Genomic DNA, 21,024 nt, shown 5'->3' on the forward strand with positions numbered 1-21,024 from the left:
GGGGTAATAGGCTTTGTCAGCCAGGTACCAGATTGAATATTGAATGCTTCCTGGTTCACAGTGTTTCACTGAAAATGTATGGTCATCATCATCACCGGTCATGATCTGTCCACTGCTGAATGAAGGCCTTCCAAACCATGTTAGCTAGGGGCGTTTGTTTGGCTATTTTTCACCATGTGGTCCGTTAAGTTGGTAAGGGGGGCGTGGTGGCCAAGGCTGGTTGAGATTCCACTTGCCACTGATTTTAGCCATGGCCAAGAATGGAACTCGGGTCACCGTGATTATAGCGCATCGCTCAAAAAGCGGCTACACACTGCTGCTCCATCCCATCCTTTATTGTACTATATCGGGAAAAAAGTTTTGCTGGCTGGCACGCAGGTGACGTCGCCTCTCACACCTGCGCGGTGACGTCACCCGCATGCCGCATCGTTGTGAGCCGAGTTCGTGCCCCGCGCCGACCTTGCGCCCCCTCCCCAACGCCCACCCTCCACGCAGAATGTTGTATCCTGCACAAATGCGCGGCCAGTGCTTAGTTATTTATAAGCATCACTTATGACAAAAAAAAACCGGCACCATCCAAACTGCGCTCAATGTCCCCCCCCCAAGCCCCCCCGAACGCCGCGACAACTGCACCTCCGATTTGCACGGTTGGCTTTGTGCGGTGCGAAAGAAGTTCACCGTTTGTACAAACGCCATGCATACAAGCGTGAGTTATCCGAGGCTGCCTCGTGTGTCTCCCTTCCACCTGCCCCGGCAGCGGAGTACGGCACCCTGCAGAGCCCCACGACACCCGGGAAGGAGTCTGAGGAGAGGACGCGCCGCGCTTCCGGTGGAAAATCCAGGGGTCGCGGGAGAAGGAATAACCCCTCTCCACCTCCCGATGGAGACTTGGAGGTCAGTCTGCCTTTATCATCATAATCAGTCATGTTCAATCCACCGCTGGATGATGGCTTCCCCAAGCCATCGACATCACTCAACAATCCCTCCCCCCAGCACCCTGCACAATAGTTGAATCAACGCATCACTACATGCTCACTGCCAACCTATTAATTTACTTATCTCCATGCCTGGCTGCCTGCATACCTACTGCCGTACACGATCACATACTTACCTAATCGTATGCTTACCTATTTTACTTGTCCAACTACCTGATTGCATACCAGTCTTCTAATGTGCCTTCGATTGTATTTTCTATGTACTTGTGTTTATGCCAATCTACAAATGCTTTTTGTACGTGGTATTTATCTATTTACCAGTGGCCACCTTCCTGCCTTGCTATTTCGTCCTACCTTAGCGACCACAGCTAGATGTGTACAGTACCACCACAGTCATCTCTCCACCTGCCTACACACCAACAAACATGCCCCCATCGGTACATTCATGCATGCATGCATACTTACCTGCCTATACCTGCCTTATCTGTGTGTTCATCCATCCGTTCATCCATTCATCCGTCCACTCAACACTGCACCCATGTAGCTAAACATACGTGTATGCCTGCATGCATACACATGGAAGGATATAACTTAAAAGACTGAAATTGGTTCGCCCTAATTAGCCCATTTACATTAATCACTTCACCAAAGGTGTTGAGCCGCATTGCTTCAACGCCCGTCGTTTGAATGTAAACGTCGCCGTTGTGCCAAAATAAATGTGCTATCATCAAAGGTGATGGTATAAAGGGACCTTCAAAGGGAGGCGCAGGGATCCGAGATAGAAGGCGCAATCGACGAAAATAAAATCAATTAGTGGCACATTACAACAAAGCGAACGCACACCCCGTGTTACAGATGCGTTGGTGGCAGTGTTTTTCATCGGGCGCTGATTTACAAGCAGCTTGTGCCTCTCTCACTCGTTCCTACGTGGCGGCGGTGGGGGGGGGTCACGTGGGCATGACCATCGCTGTGCATGGAATTCTGCCAAGTGGGGCTTTGGTCTTGTTTGTTGGTCTGAACTTGAATTGCAATTTTGTTTATGAAATATCTCGCTTTGCTGAGATGATGGCCGGGGTTGGCTCAAAGGTCCGTACGGCCGAGAGGGCACCACTGAGATCCTGGGTTCAAATCTGGGTTGCAGCCGCCCATGATTAAACTGGGCTTTCAAGTTTCACGAGTTGATTGTCTCAACCCCGGTCCCCCAGTGGCTACATAATCAAACTGTTGTTAGACTATATTTGGCTTCACATTAAATTTGATCAAATTGCAGTGGAATGTCAGTTTATTGGGGGTGCTATGATGTAAAGGGCGAAAATGCCACTTGAAATGTATTAAGTGCTGTCAACAATCTCTTCTTCAGATGTTTTCTAACAGATAGAGCACACTGCTCTGTAATACTTATGAAGTAATTATTTGTTTCGTGGTCTGATACAGAAAGTAAAATATCAAATACATTGGAAAATAACTGAAAAATCAGCTTTGCTAGTCACCCACACACGTTTGTCATCATCATTATCATATAACTACGGGAGTTTACTGAGTTGCCACTCTAATTGGAATGAAACTGAACACAATTATCATGCTTTTTTATTTCATTCACCATGATTGGTTTCGAATCCACCACATAACTCGCAGTACATGGTACACGAGCATGGTTGAGCACATTCCGTTCTAGCAGGTCTGTTTATTTCTTGTTCACTGACGAGTTGTAAAAACAAAAGTTGACAAACAGCTGACCATTGACATATTTCCAGTGAAGATTGTATCTTACAAAATGTTATTTTGCGCTTGTTTTTCAGAGGGTTTTCATTTGGGACTTGGATGAAACGATTATCATCTTCCACTCACTCTTGACGGGCTCGTACGCCACAAGATACGGCAAGGTACGTGCCTTGCATTTCACGGTGTTGCACGGCGATTTTGGATAAATGTACGACGTGCAGCGGTGATGTATGTATGTTGAACTTCTTTCGCACCGTACATAGCCAACCATGCTAATTGGAGGTGCGGGGGAAGGACAACAAACTAAACACAAAAAGCAGTTCTAAAGAAGTTAGTTTTCAATATAAACCTAAAAGTGTGCAAAGCCCCAGTGGCTTTCTAATGTCAGAAGGAAGAGCGTTCCAGACGGCCGCAGAAGCGCATCTGAAAGCTCACAAGCCGCTGCGAATGTCGTTCGCTTACACATCTATATACTGCACACGCAAGATGAACCACTGATTCACCAAGTCTGTTCAAGGTCATTTTAACTTTGCACGTATGATGTCACAGCCAACATCGATTCATAGGGTAAACTTTTTGTTTTCCTCGAATGATCTACCTGAGATTTGGTGGTGGAAAGTGGGTTTAGTCTGGGAACGTGTTCTCGGTGCACTCTAGATCATGCACACATACATGTGGACAACGTGTGCATGTGGCATGTGTAACATGTGGCACGTGTGCATGTGGACATGTGCAGCCGACTTTATCAATCCACTGCTAGACCAGGACCTCCTGCCTGTGGCCTACAGGCTCCCGAGGCTTTTTTAACACTGCTCAGGTGCGCATCGGTGAAGGTGGGAGGAGCCTATAATGCCAATGGAAATTCGCTGCTCTGCCCATTTACTGCATCAACCACCTACTACACATTGAATGCATGGTGGTGCTCACCCATAATACAAGTGGACTATCCAGGTTCAACACTGCTTAGCATTCTGAGGTCCAACGGGATGGGGCACATTTCTGGTAAATTGTCATAGGTTCACCTCTTTATCGGGCTCTCTTTTTAAACTCCAGTCCTCGCAGCCCACCATGGTCCATCTTGTACAAATTAAATATTGACACGCTGCACGCACGTCGTTATTACTCAACAATAGACCCACCGGACGTACACGACTCTGCTCCAATATCACATCGACGTCTTTGTGTGTACGTGTGGTGGACGTGTGTTGGTTAGCGTTCGACACGGAACCCGGCAACACGAGTTCGATTCCTGCTCCCGACCAATAAAAAACAACGAAGATTTGAACAAGTCCTGTGCCCCTCCCCCTTGGTGGACTTCAGCCTAAATAAGTACCTGGTGTAGCCGAGCATGGGGGCGGATCTTTGTCTCTTCTATTGTCCCACGTGACTTAGAGAGCACTGGTTCAAATTAATCAATGTATGTCTACATTGCATAGAATGTCTATCACAAATCGTCAGACACGTACGCTTGTAAATGTGTAATTTATATGTGAACGGAGGTAAAACGGTATAAAACTAAAACTAGTTCAACATAATACAACAAAAAATACTAGGCAAGGCCCACTGAGCTATATGGCTCTTTTTCAGAAGCTTCCTGGCCACAAATGATAGCTCAACGAAGTGGCTTATCACGTGGAAATTTATAGCAATCAAATACTATAAAAGCATGTTTCTAAACGTAGAGGGAAAAACCGGAAAACCCGGAGAAAAATCCGCGGGACCACGGGGAGAACATGCAAACTCCATATACACAGGCGTCAGGGGCTGGATCGAACCCACGGCCTCCTGCATATACGGCGAGGGAGTTAATATCTCGCCACCGTGGTGGGTCTACTGGAGTTTGAGAGATCCTGCTGTCGATGTCTGGGGGTGGGGGGAGGGCAACACACCCTTACCTTGCTTCGTATGAAAGTGGATGCTGTTTCCCAGTTGCTAAGAGAAACATTCCAATTGCCCCGTCATCGGAGACTGTCTCTGGCAAGTCAGCGGCTGTTTGACAGCTGACCAGCTGCTGGCAACACCAGCTATGCTGTACAGCATTCCTTCGTGGCACAGGATTCAAAAACATGCCGTCCATAAAATAGTATTGCCAGGCCGCACATTTGCAAAATTGCTTGGAAGGTGAATATTGTAGGCTAAATATTTTAAAATGACATTTCTCCGGGGCGGGCTCTTTTGGCCTTGTTGAGGGTACATCGGCACTCGGTACCAGTGGAGCAAATGTAAATTATGATGGACTTACGACTGCAGCTTTTTTGTGCTGGTGTTCAAATGGTAATTTCACACAGGGGTGCGATAGTAAAGCTACAGTTTTATTCTACATTATTTTAATACAGTACTTGTATATTTCTGATTTTCTACTTGGTTCACACAAAGTATAAATGTAAGTGACTGAATTACTATATAAATGCCTGTATATAGGTAGCCATTGATTTAATGTGGCTGGAAATTATTGCTAGTGTTGGTTAAAATATACATGGCTTTATTTCCACTGTTTGGGCTGTTTCTTATTGTGAACAAATCCATCTCAAACAAATCCGTACCCGTTTTGTCAATAGAATAGGTGTTAAGACGTTTAAACACCAAATAGAAACCTATTGCAAGGCAACAAATCTGCATTAACCACAGGGCACGTTTGTTTGCACGTTTTGCCGCAAGGACGTGTGGTTAATGCAGACTTGCTGCCTTGCAATAGGTTTCTATTTGGTGTTTAAACATCTTAACATCTGTCTTATTGTCAGAAAGGGTCAAGCTTATTCTTATTTTTTCATCATTTTGATACTGGCAAAAAGGCCTCATAGATATCTTACTGGACAGTTTGTCTTTAATTTGCTTAGTCCTTGAAGAATCACTTAAACCTTTAAACTTATTTCAATAACGAGTACTACTTATACAGCATGCAAGCATTTCCACATGCAGTAAATTGAATTAACAACATTGACATTTGCATAATTATTCTGATAGTATGGAAATTCCAAACTGTAGAATTCCAAGGCGATAAGTTAAAATGTCGGCTTGGGTTTCGTCACAAGCGTCGCCCGGCCGAGCAAAGCGCGCGAGATCTCCGTTTAAATATTTGCCTTGGCCCACTCTTCCAATTTTAAACAGAAAGAAAATCATAAAGGGTCAACGCTGCTCTGTTGTTAGATGGGAGCCATGGTATTATTATGTTTTAATAAGACATTTTGGAATTCGAAATTAAAATGAAACTCAGGATTTAGGAGCAGATAACTGTGATGGGTTTGTGCCGTTGGATCAGCAAATAAGCTGTGGGTAATGGGTGGTGGTGGTGTGGGGCCGTAGAGGGAGAGCCTCGGTTGAGATTAGCACAGGGAGCACAGGCAGCTGCTCCAATCATTCCGTTAGAAAGGGCCTTGTCTAATGAAGAGGCCTGGCATCAGAGATGGGGTGGGGGGGAAAAAAAAGGCGTTATCAATCATCCAGCTCTGATTTGTCCAGATCCAGTCCAGCTGTTTATGTCAGCAGTTCTTGTTCCTTCAATACATTTTTAATTAGCAGAGCGGCAGAAATGTATTCCGGGAGATTGCATAAGTTTATCCAGCCCTCCCTCCCTCCCCTCTCTGCCAGTCTGGACTGCACCTCCTGTTCCTATCACCCCCCCCCCTCTCTGCCCTCCCCCCACTTGCTACCCCTACCCAGGCCTCATGCCTGGCTCGCTGCACCCCCCACCCACCCACCATGCCCCACCTCCCTCCCTCGCCATGCCCACTCCCTCCCATTCCCCTGCCGCCAGCAACCTCCTGACAAGCCAAAGCAGAAGCCAGTTGAGCAGCTATGCACTCGCGCGCGCCGAGTCTCTCTGGGTTGTCTAGTTTTTACCACTTTGAGTGGCGTTTTTGTTGCAGCGCGGTCAGTATGGTCCTAATTATCGATTCGGCGTATCGTCTGTTATTCCGAGATCAAGCCGACAGGAGCCTGTAGCTCGCCACAGACTTTGGAGGATTGAGGCTCTGCGTGTCGGCTAGCAGACGCACGCTCACTCCGCGATGAAGCGCACCAGATGCTCTCGAGTGCGGCTTTTCACGCGTTTTGTGACAGTGATCGTGGTTTATTGTTATTGCATGTCCTCTGACGTTATCTCCGACCCCAAGCATTGCTTTGGTTATGGAACAAAAGACGCCCATTGTTGGAAGCTGAATTGAGGCATTTGGAATTTATTGGTGGGTTGGAAATATCCCAAAAATGTCAAACCAGGGCATCAGTATCGTGTTTGACAGTCGACTGCTCTGGTTAATCAAGTCGGCATGTTGTCACTTGCACACACAAACAGTAACATTCTGTGCCTTTATGGGCTTTGTACACATGTTTATATATATGTGTGTGTGCACAGTGTTGTTTCAGTTTGAGCTTATAAAACGAAATGTTTTGGGTATTTTTTTAAGTAGTTCCCTTTTAATGCTTTTTTTAACTCAGAACTACACACTTTAAGTGGAATGTGTATTTCTTAGTTTTAATCTTTTGTGTCATCGAATGAGAAGTCCCGTATTTACATTCGGTTTGCTTTATTTCATGGGGTTTTTTTTATTTTCCTGGGGCGTCATTTTTACACCAGAGCCCCCCCCCACCTCCCAGCCCACCTGTAACACCAACACGCCATCGTCAATCTTCGGGCCTCGCGGACAACGTTCATTTCGTTGCCTATTTGCTGGCATCTGCACAACTCTGAACACTATAAATAGGGGTGCCCTGGTGCGATGGTATGGAATTTTATTTTTCCGCCACGGTAAATTGGCGACTGAGGCAATAAAGCTGACGGTCGGCGTCAGCTGCTGCGGCCTGGGGAACGGCCGCCCGATGACAGAACGCGGGCCGGGGAGGGTGCCGACGGGCGTGCGCAGGTGCATGCCTCGACCCGGCTTCGGCGGCTTAGTGTGGCCGCCCCGGCCTTAAGCCTCGCGCCGTGTGTGCTCGTGGACAGGCTAAGGCGCTCGTGCGTGCTCGTGCTTGCGTGGACGTATAGGGGAGTGATTCTGTGATGGTTGGCGAGAGGGCACTTGCGCCGTGATTCTACTCGAGGCCGCGGTGCCGCTGTCTTGTCTGCCTCGTGTCATCCTCGTAACGGAGGTCCGATCTCCATGGTGGATGCTTTCCACTTCTAAGCATTCTCTCGCGAGGATTTTCACGCGAGGTTGACTGGCTCGGCATCCCAAAGCACTGCTCACATAGTCCCACCAAACTGATGCATTTCCTTTTCCTCTTCACATTCCCATCAACCTTCCCTGCAGAATCATCTTCATGGTATCTCCAGCTGAACCTCTTGCGATACAACGCACATTAGCCACCTTCCTTCTCATCACACTTCTCAATGATTCCTTCTTGTATCCATTCTCTCTCAGAACATCTAGTGGTGCACTGCGCCAGTTGTAATCGGTGTCAGATGCTGGTCTGGATCGTCCCTCATGCTAGAATGAGTAACCGGTGCTGGTTAAGTGTTATAAACTTCTGTAGTCGAGATACAAAGGTTGGCTGTGCATTACATGTGCTAGCTATACCACTCAGTGGTGTGCTGTGCTAGACCTGATAGGCACGTGCTTATTTTCGACAGCAGTTTATTCGTCTAAACCTGAGATGTTGAATGCAATCAATAAACAGGCACATGTTTGGCTTAATGAGTGAAGCACTGAAGCTAAGTACAAATCAATGTTTTGATCGTCTTGTAAATTTTGATGTCCTGGTAAAATATTGTATAAGCATATTGCATAATAGATGCCAAACCGTATAGGCTGTGATTTTGCATTTGACCGCATATCGTAACCGCCCGAGTGCTTGTGCAACTAAGTGCACATTATCAACGTCTTCTTTGTCATGTCATTGATTATGAAGATAAAGATCCACCATATGGCCTCTTAGAGTGATGAGGGACTGGGCTGCCTGAGAGCATTCGTTTCTTAGCCCTGAGCACAACGGAGGAGTCGACCAGCGCTGCACACATTTTACGATTCCTCCACTCCCCCCACCTCCTCCCACAACCCAGCGTCAACTGCAGCGAAACCAATATTTGGGGCCGAGTCAACCTTTGGGGATGCCCTATCCGGGTTACAAAGGTTGCAATTGAACCTTTGTCGCGGTATAAAGGAGCAGCAGGGCGCTATGCCACCCGTTTACTTCTACAAAAGAAGGTTCACTGTGCGTGAGTAAGTTACGTGCGTGTGTATCGCGTCACGCGTACGTGACCAAATATTGGCGTGCACCCAGAGAGGTCTATGGCATTTGAGCACAAAGACGTCTGGCCCCAGTGCGCGACATGTGTGGTGGGATTCAATCTCGGGGCCCCGGGGCTTCACAGAGCGGACACTCAAGGCGTGCATTTGCGTGTGGTGTGGGGGGGGGTTTAATGAAGCATCGATTCGTCAATAAATATCAATTGTTAATCTCAAGATGCTTTGCGTAGAGTTACGTGTTTAAGAATGTCTGCTTTCCCGGTCCGTATGTGTTGTGTGCGATGCGGGTTTGTGCCCCCCCCCCCCTCGAGCCGCCACATGCTGCTACTTTCTGCGCAATCAAAAATATATTTTTCAGCAATTCATTCAATAATGAGGAGGGAAAATGCTTTACGTGTTGTTTAGGCCTGTCGGCGATTAGTGTAGTGGTTAGCGCACTGCACTACAAACCTGGCAAACCCAGTTAGATTCTCCCTTAAGACCAATATCAGGCAGCGAATATTTGAGTGGGGGCCTCCCTTTCGTCGACTCAGCCTTATAAACATTAGCAATAGGGATACAGAGACGGCCGGGCATGGTGTTAGCCACCTATCCCCTCGTGTGCTGTGCCAGCCTTTATAGCTGATCGTGAACAGCACTCGCCCAAACAGTCTGTGAAGGCTATAGTGAGGATCTTTGTCAATAATTAATATAACTACTCGGCAATATTACCAAGCTCTACAGGACAGACACATTGGCCTTTGTTCCTTCATGAAGAACAGATGGATTTTGAGCATCGAAAAATTAAATGTTTATACAAACTAAAATTGGGTTCAGTCTGCCACGTATGTGTATGCTTAGCATTGCCTCACAAATTTTGTTTTCGTTATTAAAAGTTGTCCTTCAATTCGCATTTAGTATAAAACAAAACATTAATGCAAGTGACTCACACCCTGTGCATACTAGGAAACACTGAGAAACATTTAGTATCTTGTTTTTTAAATTACTGTAGTCCTGCATTTGTTTTACTTGTTTGATTGATGGGGTGTTCTGTGGTGCTTGATTACATGTTCCACTAGATGGATGCATATATGTAGAGAGTACCGCGATGCTAAAGCTCTGTTAATCGACAAACATTAATTAAATTTAATGTCAGCTTGTCTTGGGTGTGGTCATTAACCACCAACATGTCGTATATGTCACAAACTCATCATGTAATAATGGCGATACTGGACCGATGACTTCTAATTATGATGAAACCTGTATCCACTTGTCTTATTGTTCTAGTGGTGTCTAAATTAAACACATCAGCCTCGCCTGCCTTCAGCTGGTGACCATCGTGAGAATAGGCACAAGATTGGTGATGTCATCTTGCAATGCTTGCTGGGAATGATATTATGTGCTCCTGTTGAATACACTTTTTGCATGTGTATTATCAATATTGGGTTATGGCATCAAATAATTGTTGTCTTTGCGGGACAACTCTATATAAAATGAAACATAATCTTCACATTTTCTCACGTTAATTCTGTTCAGAAATAATGTTTTTCCAAGTTACAGTCATTTAATTTTTGAGACGGGTTTTCTTGATGATGTTGACAGCGGTATTTCCAGTTTGTCCCTTTATTTACTTCGAGGCAGTCTTGATGCATTTGTTGTCGTTCGTCAGCATCGTCAGCCTTCACAGATCAATCAGGTTTTACCTCTTATCGTTGGATGTGATCGTCACTCATAAATCATCATCATCGTCGTAAATCACGGCCTGCATTATTGAAATTGCCTGAAGGCACAGAGATGGCCCTCGGTGTTGGCGAGACAGATGGAGCAGATGAGCAGATGGAGGTTGAGGCTTGGATATAGTTGCGTGTCTCCGTGGTCATGGGGGGCGACGGGGGGGTTTAGGCGAGACTCGTGGAGTCTTGTGACATATGACGTCGCTGCTGTTTGGCAATAACAATAGCACACCATGTGTTGGCTTCGGAAGAAGGTGCATCTATCAGACACGTGTCACTCGCATGTGTCGCTCTGGTTGCCACCTCTTGAGGTGAAAGAAAGAACGGGTCATATCGTGGAGCGAACAATATTTCACGCGACAGACTGGAGGAGTAGAGAACTACATTTGAACGCATTGTCACGAGCGGCGTAGCGTTACACAACTGACACAAACCTAAACTTTTAATGTCCCGGGGACAACTTATGGATTTCGCGGGACGGCTACCCACAAAAAATGTATGACGATCCTGGGAAAACCAGGACAGGTGGCAACCCTATTCATAGGCGATCTCAGAAATGCTGCGTGAGAGTGCTGGGAACATGACACTTGAACACGATTGGAAGGCAGCCTGAAGCACGCTGGCAGTGTTATTCGGGCAATGATCTTGTTCAGGTATTTATTGTTGAACATATTTGGGTTTGGTGATTAGACCTCATTTTGGATTGTCTAGCATGTACCACGGCTTGGAGAACATTTGAGTCCCATTTTTTAGATGCATTTAATGATTATAATAATCTACAGTCTACTGTGGGTTTCAAGTCCACCCCATACAATGTCATAGATGGGGGGAGATTTTGACCATACTTAACCACATCACTCCTATGGGGGTTTGTGAAGGATGAGCCCCCCCCCCCTATTTTTATCAGACCGTAGTTTTTAATGTTATTTGAAATCCCATGGTGTGTAAGGAAACATGAGCGCTGAAATACACGTGCTCAAGTTTGAATGGTCATATTTGACATGAACGCCATCACTCTTGCCATCTGTTGAGATTGATGCAGTTGCTTTGTCGGATAGTGTTTCAATCTCTCCCTCTCGGCGATGTCATTTACACGACATGTACAATGAGGGGGTGTGTTTCGCCGCTGTCGGGAGCTTTGGCTGCACGTCACGTATGCACTGATTGAAGCACCACGGCACAGACAGTTCCTGACCGTGAGTCGCTTGGGAAAGTACTACCTAGGTTTTCACGGTTGTGTCGTACGGCGCTCTGGTGATTCGGGTATTAATTAAACCGTGTTGTGAGATGAATTTACTTTGCACTCGCCTGAAGTTGCTGTGGTGAGGGCTTGTAATTAGAATACAACAATAATTCCCCTTCCCCATAAAAATACCATGATCTCCTGATCGTTGTCCCTTCATTAGTAGGGTAGTGAGCCCACATTTCTCCTTTCTCCTGCCCTGGGAGCACCAGGCCTCGGGCTTTCGTTCGTGGAATAAACGAAACAATTTGTATTTTATTTTGCCAGTTAAGGCCCACTGAGCTATGGAGCTCTTTTCCAGAAGCGACCTGGCTGTCACAAATGATAGCTCAACGAAATGGCTTATCACGCAGAAATGTATCGCAGCCAAATGCTCTTAAACGCATAAATATCTGTGCACCCCTCCCTTTTATTTTTATCGCTGGCGCTCTGTATCAGGCTCTTGTAAAAAACAATAATTGATTTCAGCGCTAAAAACGCGGCGGCCCAATTTCGGTTCACCCCCTCCCTGACCCCCCATTTTTTATCGACAACCTGTCCTGACCAGTGTGGTGAAGTATAGTCAAGCAACGCTATAACCAGCACAGTTTGGGGGGGACGCTTTCATCCAGCAGTGGCTTGACAAAGGGTTGTATTTTTATTTTATTCTCAGGCTTTCACAACCAAACATCATCAGATTCGTAATTGGTTTCTTTTGGGTCAGATCGTTTAGGTATAAAGTCAGAGCTGTAACCCTCCACCATCTGACAAAGCCACATAAATCAAGTTATGTGGGAAAGTCGACCAATTCGTGATCATTTTTTGCAAAACCGGTTATGTTGAAAATATTTTATACATATTCAATTACTTGCTTCTTTAACACGCCGTTTTGCTTAAAAACAGGATCAGTTAGCGCATTTGACCACCTGACAACTTTATTTGTTGTTGGGTAGTGGAGGAGTGTAGTTCTAATAAACGTCATAAAGTACTTACACAATCTATATTATTTAAACTGTATATTGTACTGCTCGATTGCATAATTATGCTTAATGTTATGCAACATTTAAGGACTTGATTTCCTGTTTTGTAAATCGTGTCCCCTGCATAAGGTATAGATAGGGCTGTTTCTGATCTTTCATCACATGCGGTTGTGTATTGTTTTTGCGACCCGCATCTCCCTTGAAAGAGAGACCTTTTTAGTGTCGTTGGGAGCTCATGTACAGCAACGTGTCCATCCACTGCTGGATGAGGGCCTCCCAATGCCGCGCGGATCGTGGGAGTTATTTTGACCATACTTCGCCATGCTGGTCAATTCCACGGGGGGGGGGGTGGGGGGGAGTTGGTGAATGTGGGGCAGCGTAGACGTGTGGAGCATAGTTACAGCAACGACTTTCGCTGCACTTTCGTCTGCTGCCCACAGCGTAGCTTCTCCGCAGCAGCAGCAGAAGCAGCAGCAGCAGAAGCAGAAGCAGCAGCAGAAGCAGCAGCAGCAGCATCAGAAGCAGCTAGTAGCGCCCCGCTGCTGCTGCTGCTGCGTGCCTTGCGATATACCTATCCAAGCGCTATTCAGGTTTCACCGCGCTTAGCTTCCGAGTTTTGATGCGATCAGAGGCCGCCGCCGCCACGCCAGGTGATTTTTTTTTTAAATCATCGACTAAGTGGGCTATCAACTGACTCAAAATGAAAGGTTTTGTGAGATTGAAAGATCGGTTGGCGTTCTCTTTTTTTCCAGGACCCTCCAACGTCCGTGTCGTTAGGCCTGAGAATGGAGGAGATGATTTTCAACCTCGCCGACACGCACTTATTCTTCAACGACTTAGAGGTGAGTCCGCGCGTGTGTTACGCCCTGTGGAAAATCCACAGATAACCTTTTAAGATGTGTATCTGTTTGTTTTTCTTTCATATTTAATTTATTTTCAGTGGCCTGAAAGCATTCCTCAGCGGATTATGAATCCAGAAGATGGGTCCATATGTCCTGAAAAAAACCCCCCACTGCTGCTCAATTAAGTTTGCGGACTACAATAACGTGGCTTGTTGAAAGTTTTTTTGATGATCGATCAAAGTCATTGTGATTTCCCAGCTCAACTGAGCATTGAGGTTGTTATTCATCTCCTGTTTACAGAGTCTGTGGTGTAAATTCCTGATTCCTATGGTGGGGGCGAGTTTATACATAGAACGACCAATGTTTACTTGCCAACAAATTGGTGGTAGTGGTCCTGATCACTAAAAGGCAGGGTCGGTGGGGGTGACGACTCCTGGGTCGGTTGCAATAGCGTCGTTCATAATGAATTGCAACCGCAATGTAACTTGCAATTTCACCTAACAATGCGTGGGTCTGATTTCAAGGTCACGATGAAATGCAGGAATTTTTTATTTTGCGGGGAATTTAGCGGCAGCCTCTAGCGGCTGGAGGGGTCACTAGAACCCATTACATGCAACACATACGTATAAAATAACGTGGGTTCTTATAAACGCAATTCAAGGTATGCATCTAGCTTTAATTATTATCGATGGGAACTGATGCCGATTCACACCCCCACTGGTCCAAATGATACATTACCTGGATGTATTTTTGTACTTGTATTTAACATTAAAATAATAACTTGGGGTTGTTTTTCTACAGCCAAAGGTTTTGGTAAATTTGTACAGAAATAAGTAAACATTTTTATGTTTTATTTAAATCTCACATAAAATATTCATGCAAGTCCATGATGCTTTAAACTTCTTTTGATAAATCCATTGTGTCAGACTCTTCAGGTGTGCTTTGTTAGGAGTGTTTGCACCCTGCCAACCATCATCTTGTAATGTTACAGTTTAAAACTAGCTTATTGAACAATGTGGAGTGGTTCCACAGTGATTTGTGCACTGTTATAAACCCGGGCCATGGTGAATATCAGTGGTGAGTAATGTCTAAATTAGTCTTTTCCCAGCCCTTTACCAACCCACATTGACCAGCATGGTAAAGTACGTTCAAGCAACCTTTCCGATTGACGTGGTGTTGGGAGGCCTTATTCCAGAAGTGGATTGATAGTGGCTGTAAATTAGTATTATTATAATTAAAAATAAATCATGTTAATGGGGGAGCTTCAAAGGTCAAATAAAAATTCTGTGGAACAGTGACTGAACAGTCAATGACCTTACCGAGATGTTATTAGACGTACTGGTCTTAATTTTCTTATGGGCTTTTTTTTTACATCAGCATTTAAGTATAATTGGATTGATGGAATGGTGGCACAGCGTTTGGTGCGCTACACTATGTACACAATGACCTGAATCAGATTCACAGCCACAGCCGACATCAGTGGCAGGGTGTTATTTGAACCAGTCCAGGCGCTTCGCCCCCACCAACACCCTCCACCAACCCACGTGGCCAGCATGGTGATGTATGGTCGGACAACCCCCAAGTACAGGCAGCATGTTACAAAAAAAGTTGATTTTATACGGTTGATTGATAAGGGAGAGTATGTAACCTTGTATACAATGCTATAATGCGCTCTAGGTTTAGTGGCTATAATGCGCACAAGAGATTTGGGTGGACTTAATCCTAACAAAAGGATCATTCTGCTTAAGATTAAATGAAACCGATCATTGTTACTAACGTACGCCTTATATTTGTATGCTCTTTTTAATGTTGTTAGCTTAGTCTTGCAGCTTCAGCCAAACATGTGACAAATATGACTGCAAGTGCAATCTACGATCTTACTGCATGGTATGTAAATAATATCTATTTTTTGTATGTCGAACATATATGTTCACATATTATCTTATTTATATTTATAGAGTGCCTTAGCTCAAGGCGTTGTACAAAGCGGTAACAAAATCCGAGTGCATTAGATGGCAAGCGGCGGGCAAAGGGCTAAGGAACGAGCGACCGTAACAGAGGGCACATGGTGGGGGTCACGAAAAGGGCTGCAGGGGAGGGATGGGATGGAGTGGAGGGGCGAGGGGAGGGAAGAGGAAGGGAAATGGGGCAATGGAGAAGCGTTTGCTTCCTTTGTTTTGTAACCCATTAAGTATAATACAGTCTATGGCTAATGCATACTAGACTTTAATTCTAGATTTGAAGCTTTCGTGACTGCAAGGATTCATATTCTTAGGTTTTTTCGGTAAAGTCACGTACTAGACTTGTCAAATGCTACCACAGTCGACAACAATGAGCCATGCACACTGATGGTTGAAGGCGTTTCCAGCTCCTGCCATCTCTCATGATATCGCAATGCAACAACCATCTAGCTCCTGCGCACCAGCTGATGTCATCACTCCATCACCAGAGGACGACACATCGGAAGTGTTCCCGCCTCCTGTGGCTGTCACTGCATCATTAGTCTCAACCACCGGTCATCATCCCGTCTAGCGATGTTTCGCCAAAGCATACTTACTATTATTTACAGTCAACATTATTATCGTTGACAGTCAATATAGGCACCGTGGTGACAAGATTTGAATTTTCTCACCTAGTCTGAAAGAGGTCTTGGGTTCGATCCCGACCTTGATGCCTGTATACTTGCAGTTTGCATGTTCTCCCCGTGGTCGTGTGAATTTTTCTCTGGGTTCTCTGGTTTCTCCCTCCACATTTAGAAGCATGTGGTTAAAGTATTAGGCTGCTATACATTTCCACATGTTAAGCTGTTTTGTTGAACTATCATTTGTGGCCAGGTCACTTCTTACAAAGGGCTATACAGCTCGGTGAGCCTTACCTGATCAAATAAAAATTTAACTTTTTTTGTATGTATGTTGCACTTCTTTTGCACCGTACGTATCCAACCGTGCTAATCGGAGGTGTAAATCCAAGCTAGCTGCTTGTGCACTTACCAGCTTTTGTTCTGTTTTCTTTGTCATTGTCCATTTCTTTTTTCCATGTGTCCATAGCAGGGTCAAAAAGCCCTGCCTAATGCTACCATACCAAATTTGAGTAACCCTTAAGCAATGCATGTAATATTCACCCCATCCCTACCATTGTATGAATTGTGACAATTTCGGATTGTGATTTGATTCATTGTCTTTTTACCGTCTTGTTTGCTTCATTAACCAAAACGGAACATTCATAAATCATGTATATTTCATGCTTACACGCGTGATTTATAGTACGTATTGTGACCGGAAGAATTGATCTTTATCGGTGATTTGATGAATCCCTTACATGTCTGCTTTTTTTAGACCTCAACTGTCCCCTTCTCGTAAACGTTTCGTGTGTATGAGAGTCAAATCGTAGTGAAACCGCAAGGCTTTGACACTCAGTGTCCAGCACGTCACATCACATTGTGTATGTGACGTGGGTTATTTGTGGTTTTATCGAAAGCCTTGTCCAAATGGGCAGTCACCGTGTAAGGGCCGATGATCACACCCTATTAACATTGCCCCTCTTCTTGCTTTTAAAAACAAATGAAAATTCACATTCAGGATGACGCCATTTCGCGACAACAATTTGGTTATACTTCCTTCGAACTGTTATGAATAATTGCAAAAACAGCCAGAAAATTAATTGATAATAGTGTGCAGCCCTTTGTTTATCGACTGCTGGATGAAGGGTTTTGTTTCCAAGCTGTGTCGGTTATGGGGTGTGGTTGACCATACTTTACCACGCTGGTCATTGCAGTTCGGTGAAAGTGGGGATCAGCAGCACTTCACCACGGGAGCATAGAATGTGTTGCACTACCTCTGCTGACTGCCACGCTGCTGCCCATGACAACCTGGCGTGCATAGTGGTCACCCTCCCAAGTGCCGTCCAGGCTCAAACCTGCTTAGCTTCCAGGATCTCACGAGGTCAAGCGTATTCTGAGTGGTTTGATTTGAGCTATATATAAACACACACACACACAGAACCTTGAATAACTGAAATGTATTTGGTTCTCAGGTTTCTGTTTATCTTTTATAAATATGACCGTCGTGAAAGCTTATTGTGTAATAGTTCTTTTATGATGCTTACCTTGCGTGCGTTCTTGGTAACCACACACAATGGGAGAGGTTCACTGACCTAAAAAAAAATGTTAAAAGCCACTCACGCTTTTAAATGTATTTGCAGAACCTAACCTTTGAGTCCAGCAACCGTCGCAGAATCTGATATTACAAATCCCTGCAGCAGGAATGTTTAAATTGGTATTAGATTGTCATTTACAATTCAGATTTGTAATTCATCGCCAAAGAGCGCTCACATTTGTTTCATTAAACCGACGTGAATGTGGCACATTGCTCAGGAAATCCAAATAAAATTGAGCCAATGTTTTCCACTCTCGCCGTGGAGATTGCCGCGACTCGATGATTGATGCAGAAGACTTAAACACTGCCATGCGGGCCGCCCCCACCGCTCCACCAAAAGACACGCGGAATTGATTACGTCTGAGCGTGGCGGCCACTTCAGCGGGCCGGCGGTGCTCCCCCTGCGGACGCCGCGCTCGGTGGAGTCCGATTGAGACGCCGCTTATCGTTGTGGCTGGCGCGGAGCCAGCGCGGTGACGTAGCGCGACAGCCTTCGCCGCGTCCCCCCTGCCCCCCCCTGCCCCCCCCCTGCCCCCCCCCTGCCCCCTGCAGTTCATTAATCAAAATGTCCATTTCCATTACGCTTCTTCTCAGAGGCACCGGGTCCACGGTTTCCACGCGTTGCAGTCGTGGAACTCGCAGAGCGGAGTGGAATTCTTGTCCTTTGCATGTTGAGCCATGAGAGGTGTTTTACACTTGGTTGTTAAATATTTGTAAAGTTAACTTTTTTTTAAAACAATTCCTTCCAAGCACCGTTTGATATTACGCCTTTTTTTAAATATGTAGTCTTATTTTCGAGGGCGCAAGCACCATGTAAAAGGCTCATGAAGGTGTGGATTATAAGAATTATATTGTCTTTATGAACATAAGTGAGTTAACTAAAGGGTTTCTATTCACTGATACGTTTAGTGTTTTATCTTGCATATGTGCATATGCATGAGTTTTACTAATCGAAATATGCATAATATATACAGCTGCGACCAGAAATATTGCAGGACATTTGACATTTGTGAGCGGGTTAAGTTATTTCAGTAGAACAAGTACACAGTTGTATTGTCTTGTAGTGGTACATGCTACAAACCCAATAGGTTATTTATTGAATGTTCTACTTAAGAGTTCTGTAGGTTATTCTGCGTAAGTCGTTGCGTCCTCCCACCTTGTCATTAAGTGAATTGCCACAAATTCAGGGTCGCAATGCAATTCGATTGAGGTTGAAGTAGTGGCTGGAGGGGTCCCGCAAACCCATTGCACGTCACACATACGTAACGAAGCGAGGCTTCATTTCACCCACTCGCTAATGCTCGGTATAACATTGAGCTTGTCCATATTGAGCCTGAATGAGAACACCCCCCCCCCCCCCACACAAGGAGCGGTCTGCAGCTCAACTTGTCAGGAGAAGGAGGGTGGCCGGCCGAGACAATGCCAGTGCCCTTCAGCGGTGCCCCCCTGTCCCCCTGCCTTGACCCTGTATTTCAGCACACGGTCAATTAGCGCGCTGACAGCTCAGAGGGGCGGGCGCGAAGGCTAGAAAGGTGGGTCTCCTGGGTCACTGGCTAGGTGAGGGTTCCAGCGCCGCTGTGGGAAGAGCTGGGTCCCACGGGCTCAGCTGCGCGGCCGCGAGCCACAAATGCCTTGCGCGAGTGTGAAAACCGCGGCACTGGGAAAAAAAGGGTGCCGTTTGCGATGACCTTTTTTTTGCTTGTGCGCGCTGCGACCTTCTCCCACAATGGGAGCTTGTGTTGATCTCGGTGGCGGCGGCGGTGGCGGCGATCGTTTTCACGTACGCGGTAGCCAGCCATTCTCTGCCAAGATTTCGTCACTATATGGGAGACATTGCACGTGCAGATGTGTACGGTGTTGTGCTGTGCGTGACTTTTGGCAATTTCTTCAACTCGGACAATTCATATTGCGCTCGATAACAGACGACGTTTACGGGCTATCATGGAATGTTACGTTAGATATTTGTGGTATTGTTAACCACGGTGATTCTTAAGCTGATTGTGTATCTATTGACCATCTCTTGTCGCCCTTGTTTTATCATTAACTAAAATTTCCATCGTGCCCTATGAAGCGTTTGGTATATAAAAAAAACCTCACCTCGTCTGTGCGTATGCTGCTGGCACCGAATCTGCTTTTATAAACACTTGAGGGGTGTTGAGTGCCTCATTAATTGGATTGTGCTGCCTTTTCCACTGGAAACAATGCAAGGGGCTTGTGCTCCTTCCCTCAAGGAGTTCAGTGCCCAAATATTCCCGACGCAGCCTCGGCAGTGATCATGAGTTGGCTTGTGCACAACCACCACATAGTTCTTTCCTCATGTGACTTTTTTTTTTAACAAGGTGTGATTTTTTTTTTTGCCATTATTTAGAGTTCTCAATGTGAACAGTGTGTCTACGTGCATGGAGTAAATGTTGCAGACTTGGGAAAGAAGATGGTCGCCCTCATTGGCTAAAAAGGTAGAGGGTTGGACTTCAGAAGCTGTGCGAACATCCATTGCCACAAATTAATATCGTTAAGTTTTCCCTCCCTTTTTCCTTTCATTAAAAAGAAAACACGAAAAACTGTAGCTTAAAAAAATTATTGGAGAGCATTGTATCAGGAATCCGGTGAATTTGTTCCTATTGTCAGTGAAATGGAACCTTACATCTCTTCCAAAGTCCTGTAGCTTTGGCTTGGCAGCTGCCTTTCTACGCATTGGCAGATGATGCTTTGTGAGTAAAAGGGTAAAGATGCGTTCCTGAAATCTTTTCTCATGACACTGCTGTCCGAATGGCCTCCACTGGAGGTGATTTTGGCCTACTCTTCCACTTTGACGAGACGTCTTGGAAGAGGTGTGAGACTCCACACTTTGCCCCCAATTGACTGTGGCATTGCCATTTACACCGCTTGGTGGATGGAGGTGGGTGGATTAAAAAACAAAACTTCCCGCATTGTTGTAAACTGCTGCACCGCACCGGGAGACCGATTCGGCGACCTCCAGATGCGCAAGTGTCCACGGCTACCACCGCGGTGGCGGCGACATCGCAGGACACTTGCCAGTACCTGCCGTCGAACACCTGTCCTTGTCGGAATGCTTCTTTGTGCCAGGGCTGTGTGTGGTTTGCACTCAAATTAGCTTGGCTCTGGGAACATTTGCCTCCGTGCTCAGCACTGCAGGACTAGAAATGCAGGCCGAAACCCCCCCCCTCCCCTCTGTCATACTTGTTTGAGTCCGTCGGAAGTGCGAGGCGAGGCGGTTGCGTTGTCTCTGCGTAAAAACGTTGGCTCCCCGGCGC

At 45.8% G+C, this 21,024-nt stretch overlaps 1 protein-coding gene across 14 annotated transcripts in view; it reads left to right on the forward strand.

Annotated features, from left to right (window-relative positions):
* Positions 1 to 21,024, forward strand: part of LOC144722300 (protein phosphatase EYA1-like) — a 153,674-nt gene that overhangs the window by 116,557 nt on the left and 16,093 nt on the right. For all 14 annotated transcript variants that reach the window (XM_078600424.1, XM_078600425.1, XM_078600423.1 and 11 more), the window contains 3 exons: positions 758 to 894; positions 2,735 to 2,818; positions 13,506 to 13,595. In XM_078600424.1, coding sequence (XP_078456550.1) covers positions 758 to 894; positions 2,735 to 2,818; positions 13,506 to 13,595 — 311 coding nt within the window. The remainder of the gene's footprint in view (positions 1 to 757; positions 895 to 2,734; positions 2,819 to 13,505; positions 13,596 to 21,024) is intronic.

Source organism: Lampetra planeri, chromosome 14 (genome assembly GCF_965212315.1).
Source record: "Lampetra planeri chromosome 14, kcLamPlan1.2.h2, whole genome shotgun sequence".
NCBI lineage: Eukaryota > Metazoa > Chordata > Hyperoartia > Petromyzontiformes > Petromyzontidae > Lampetra > Lampetra planeri.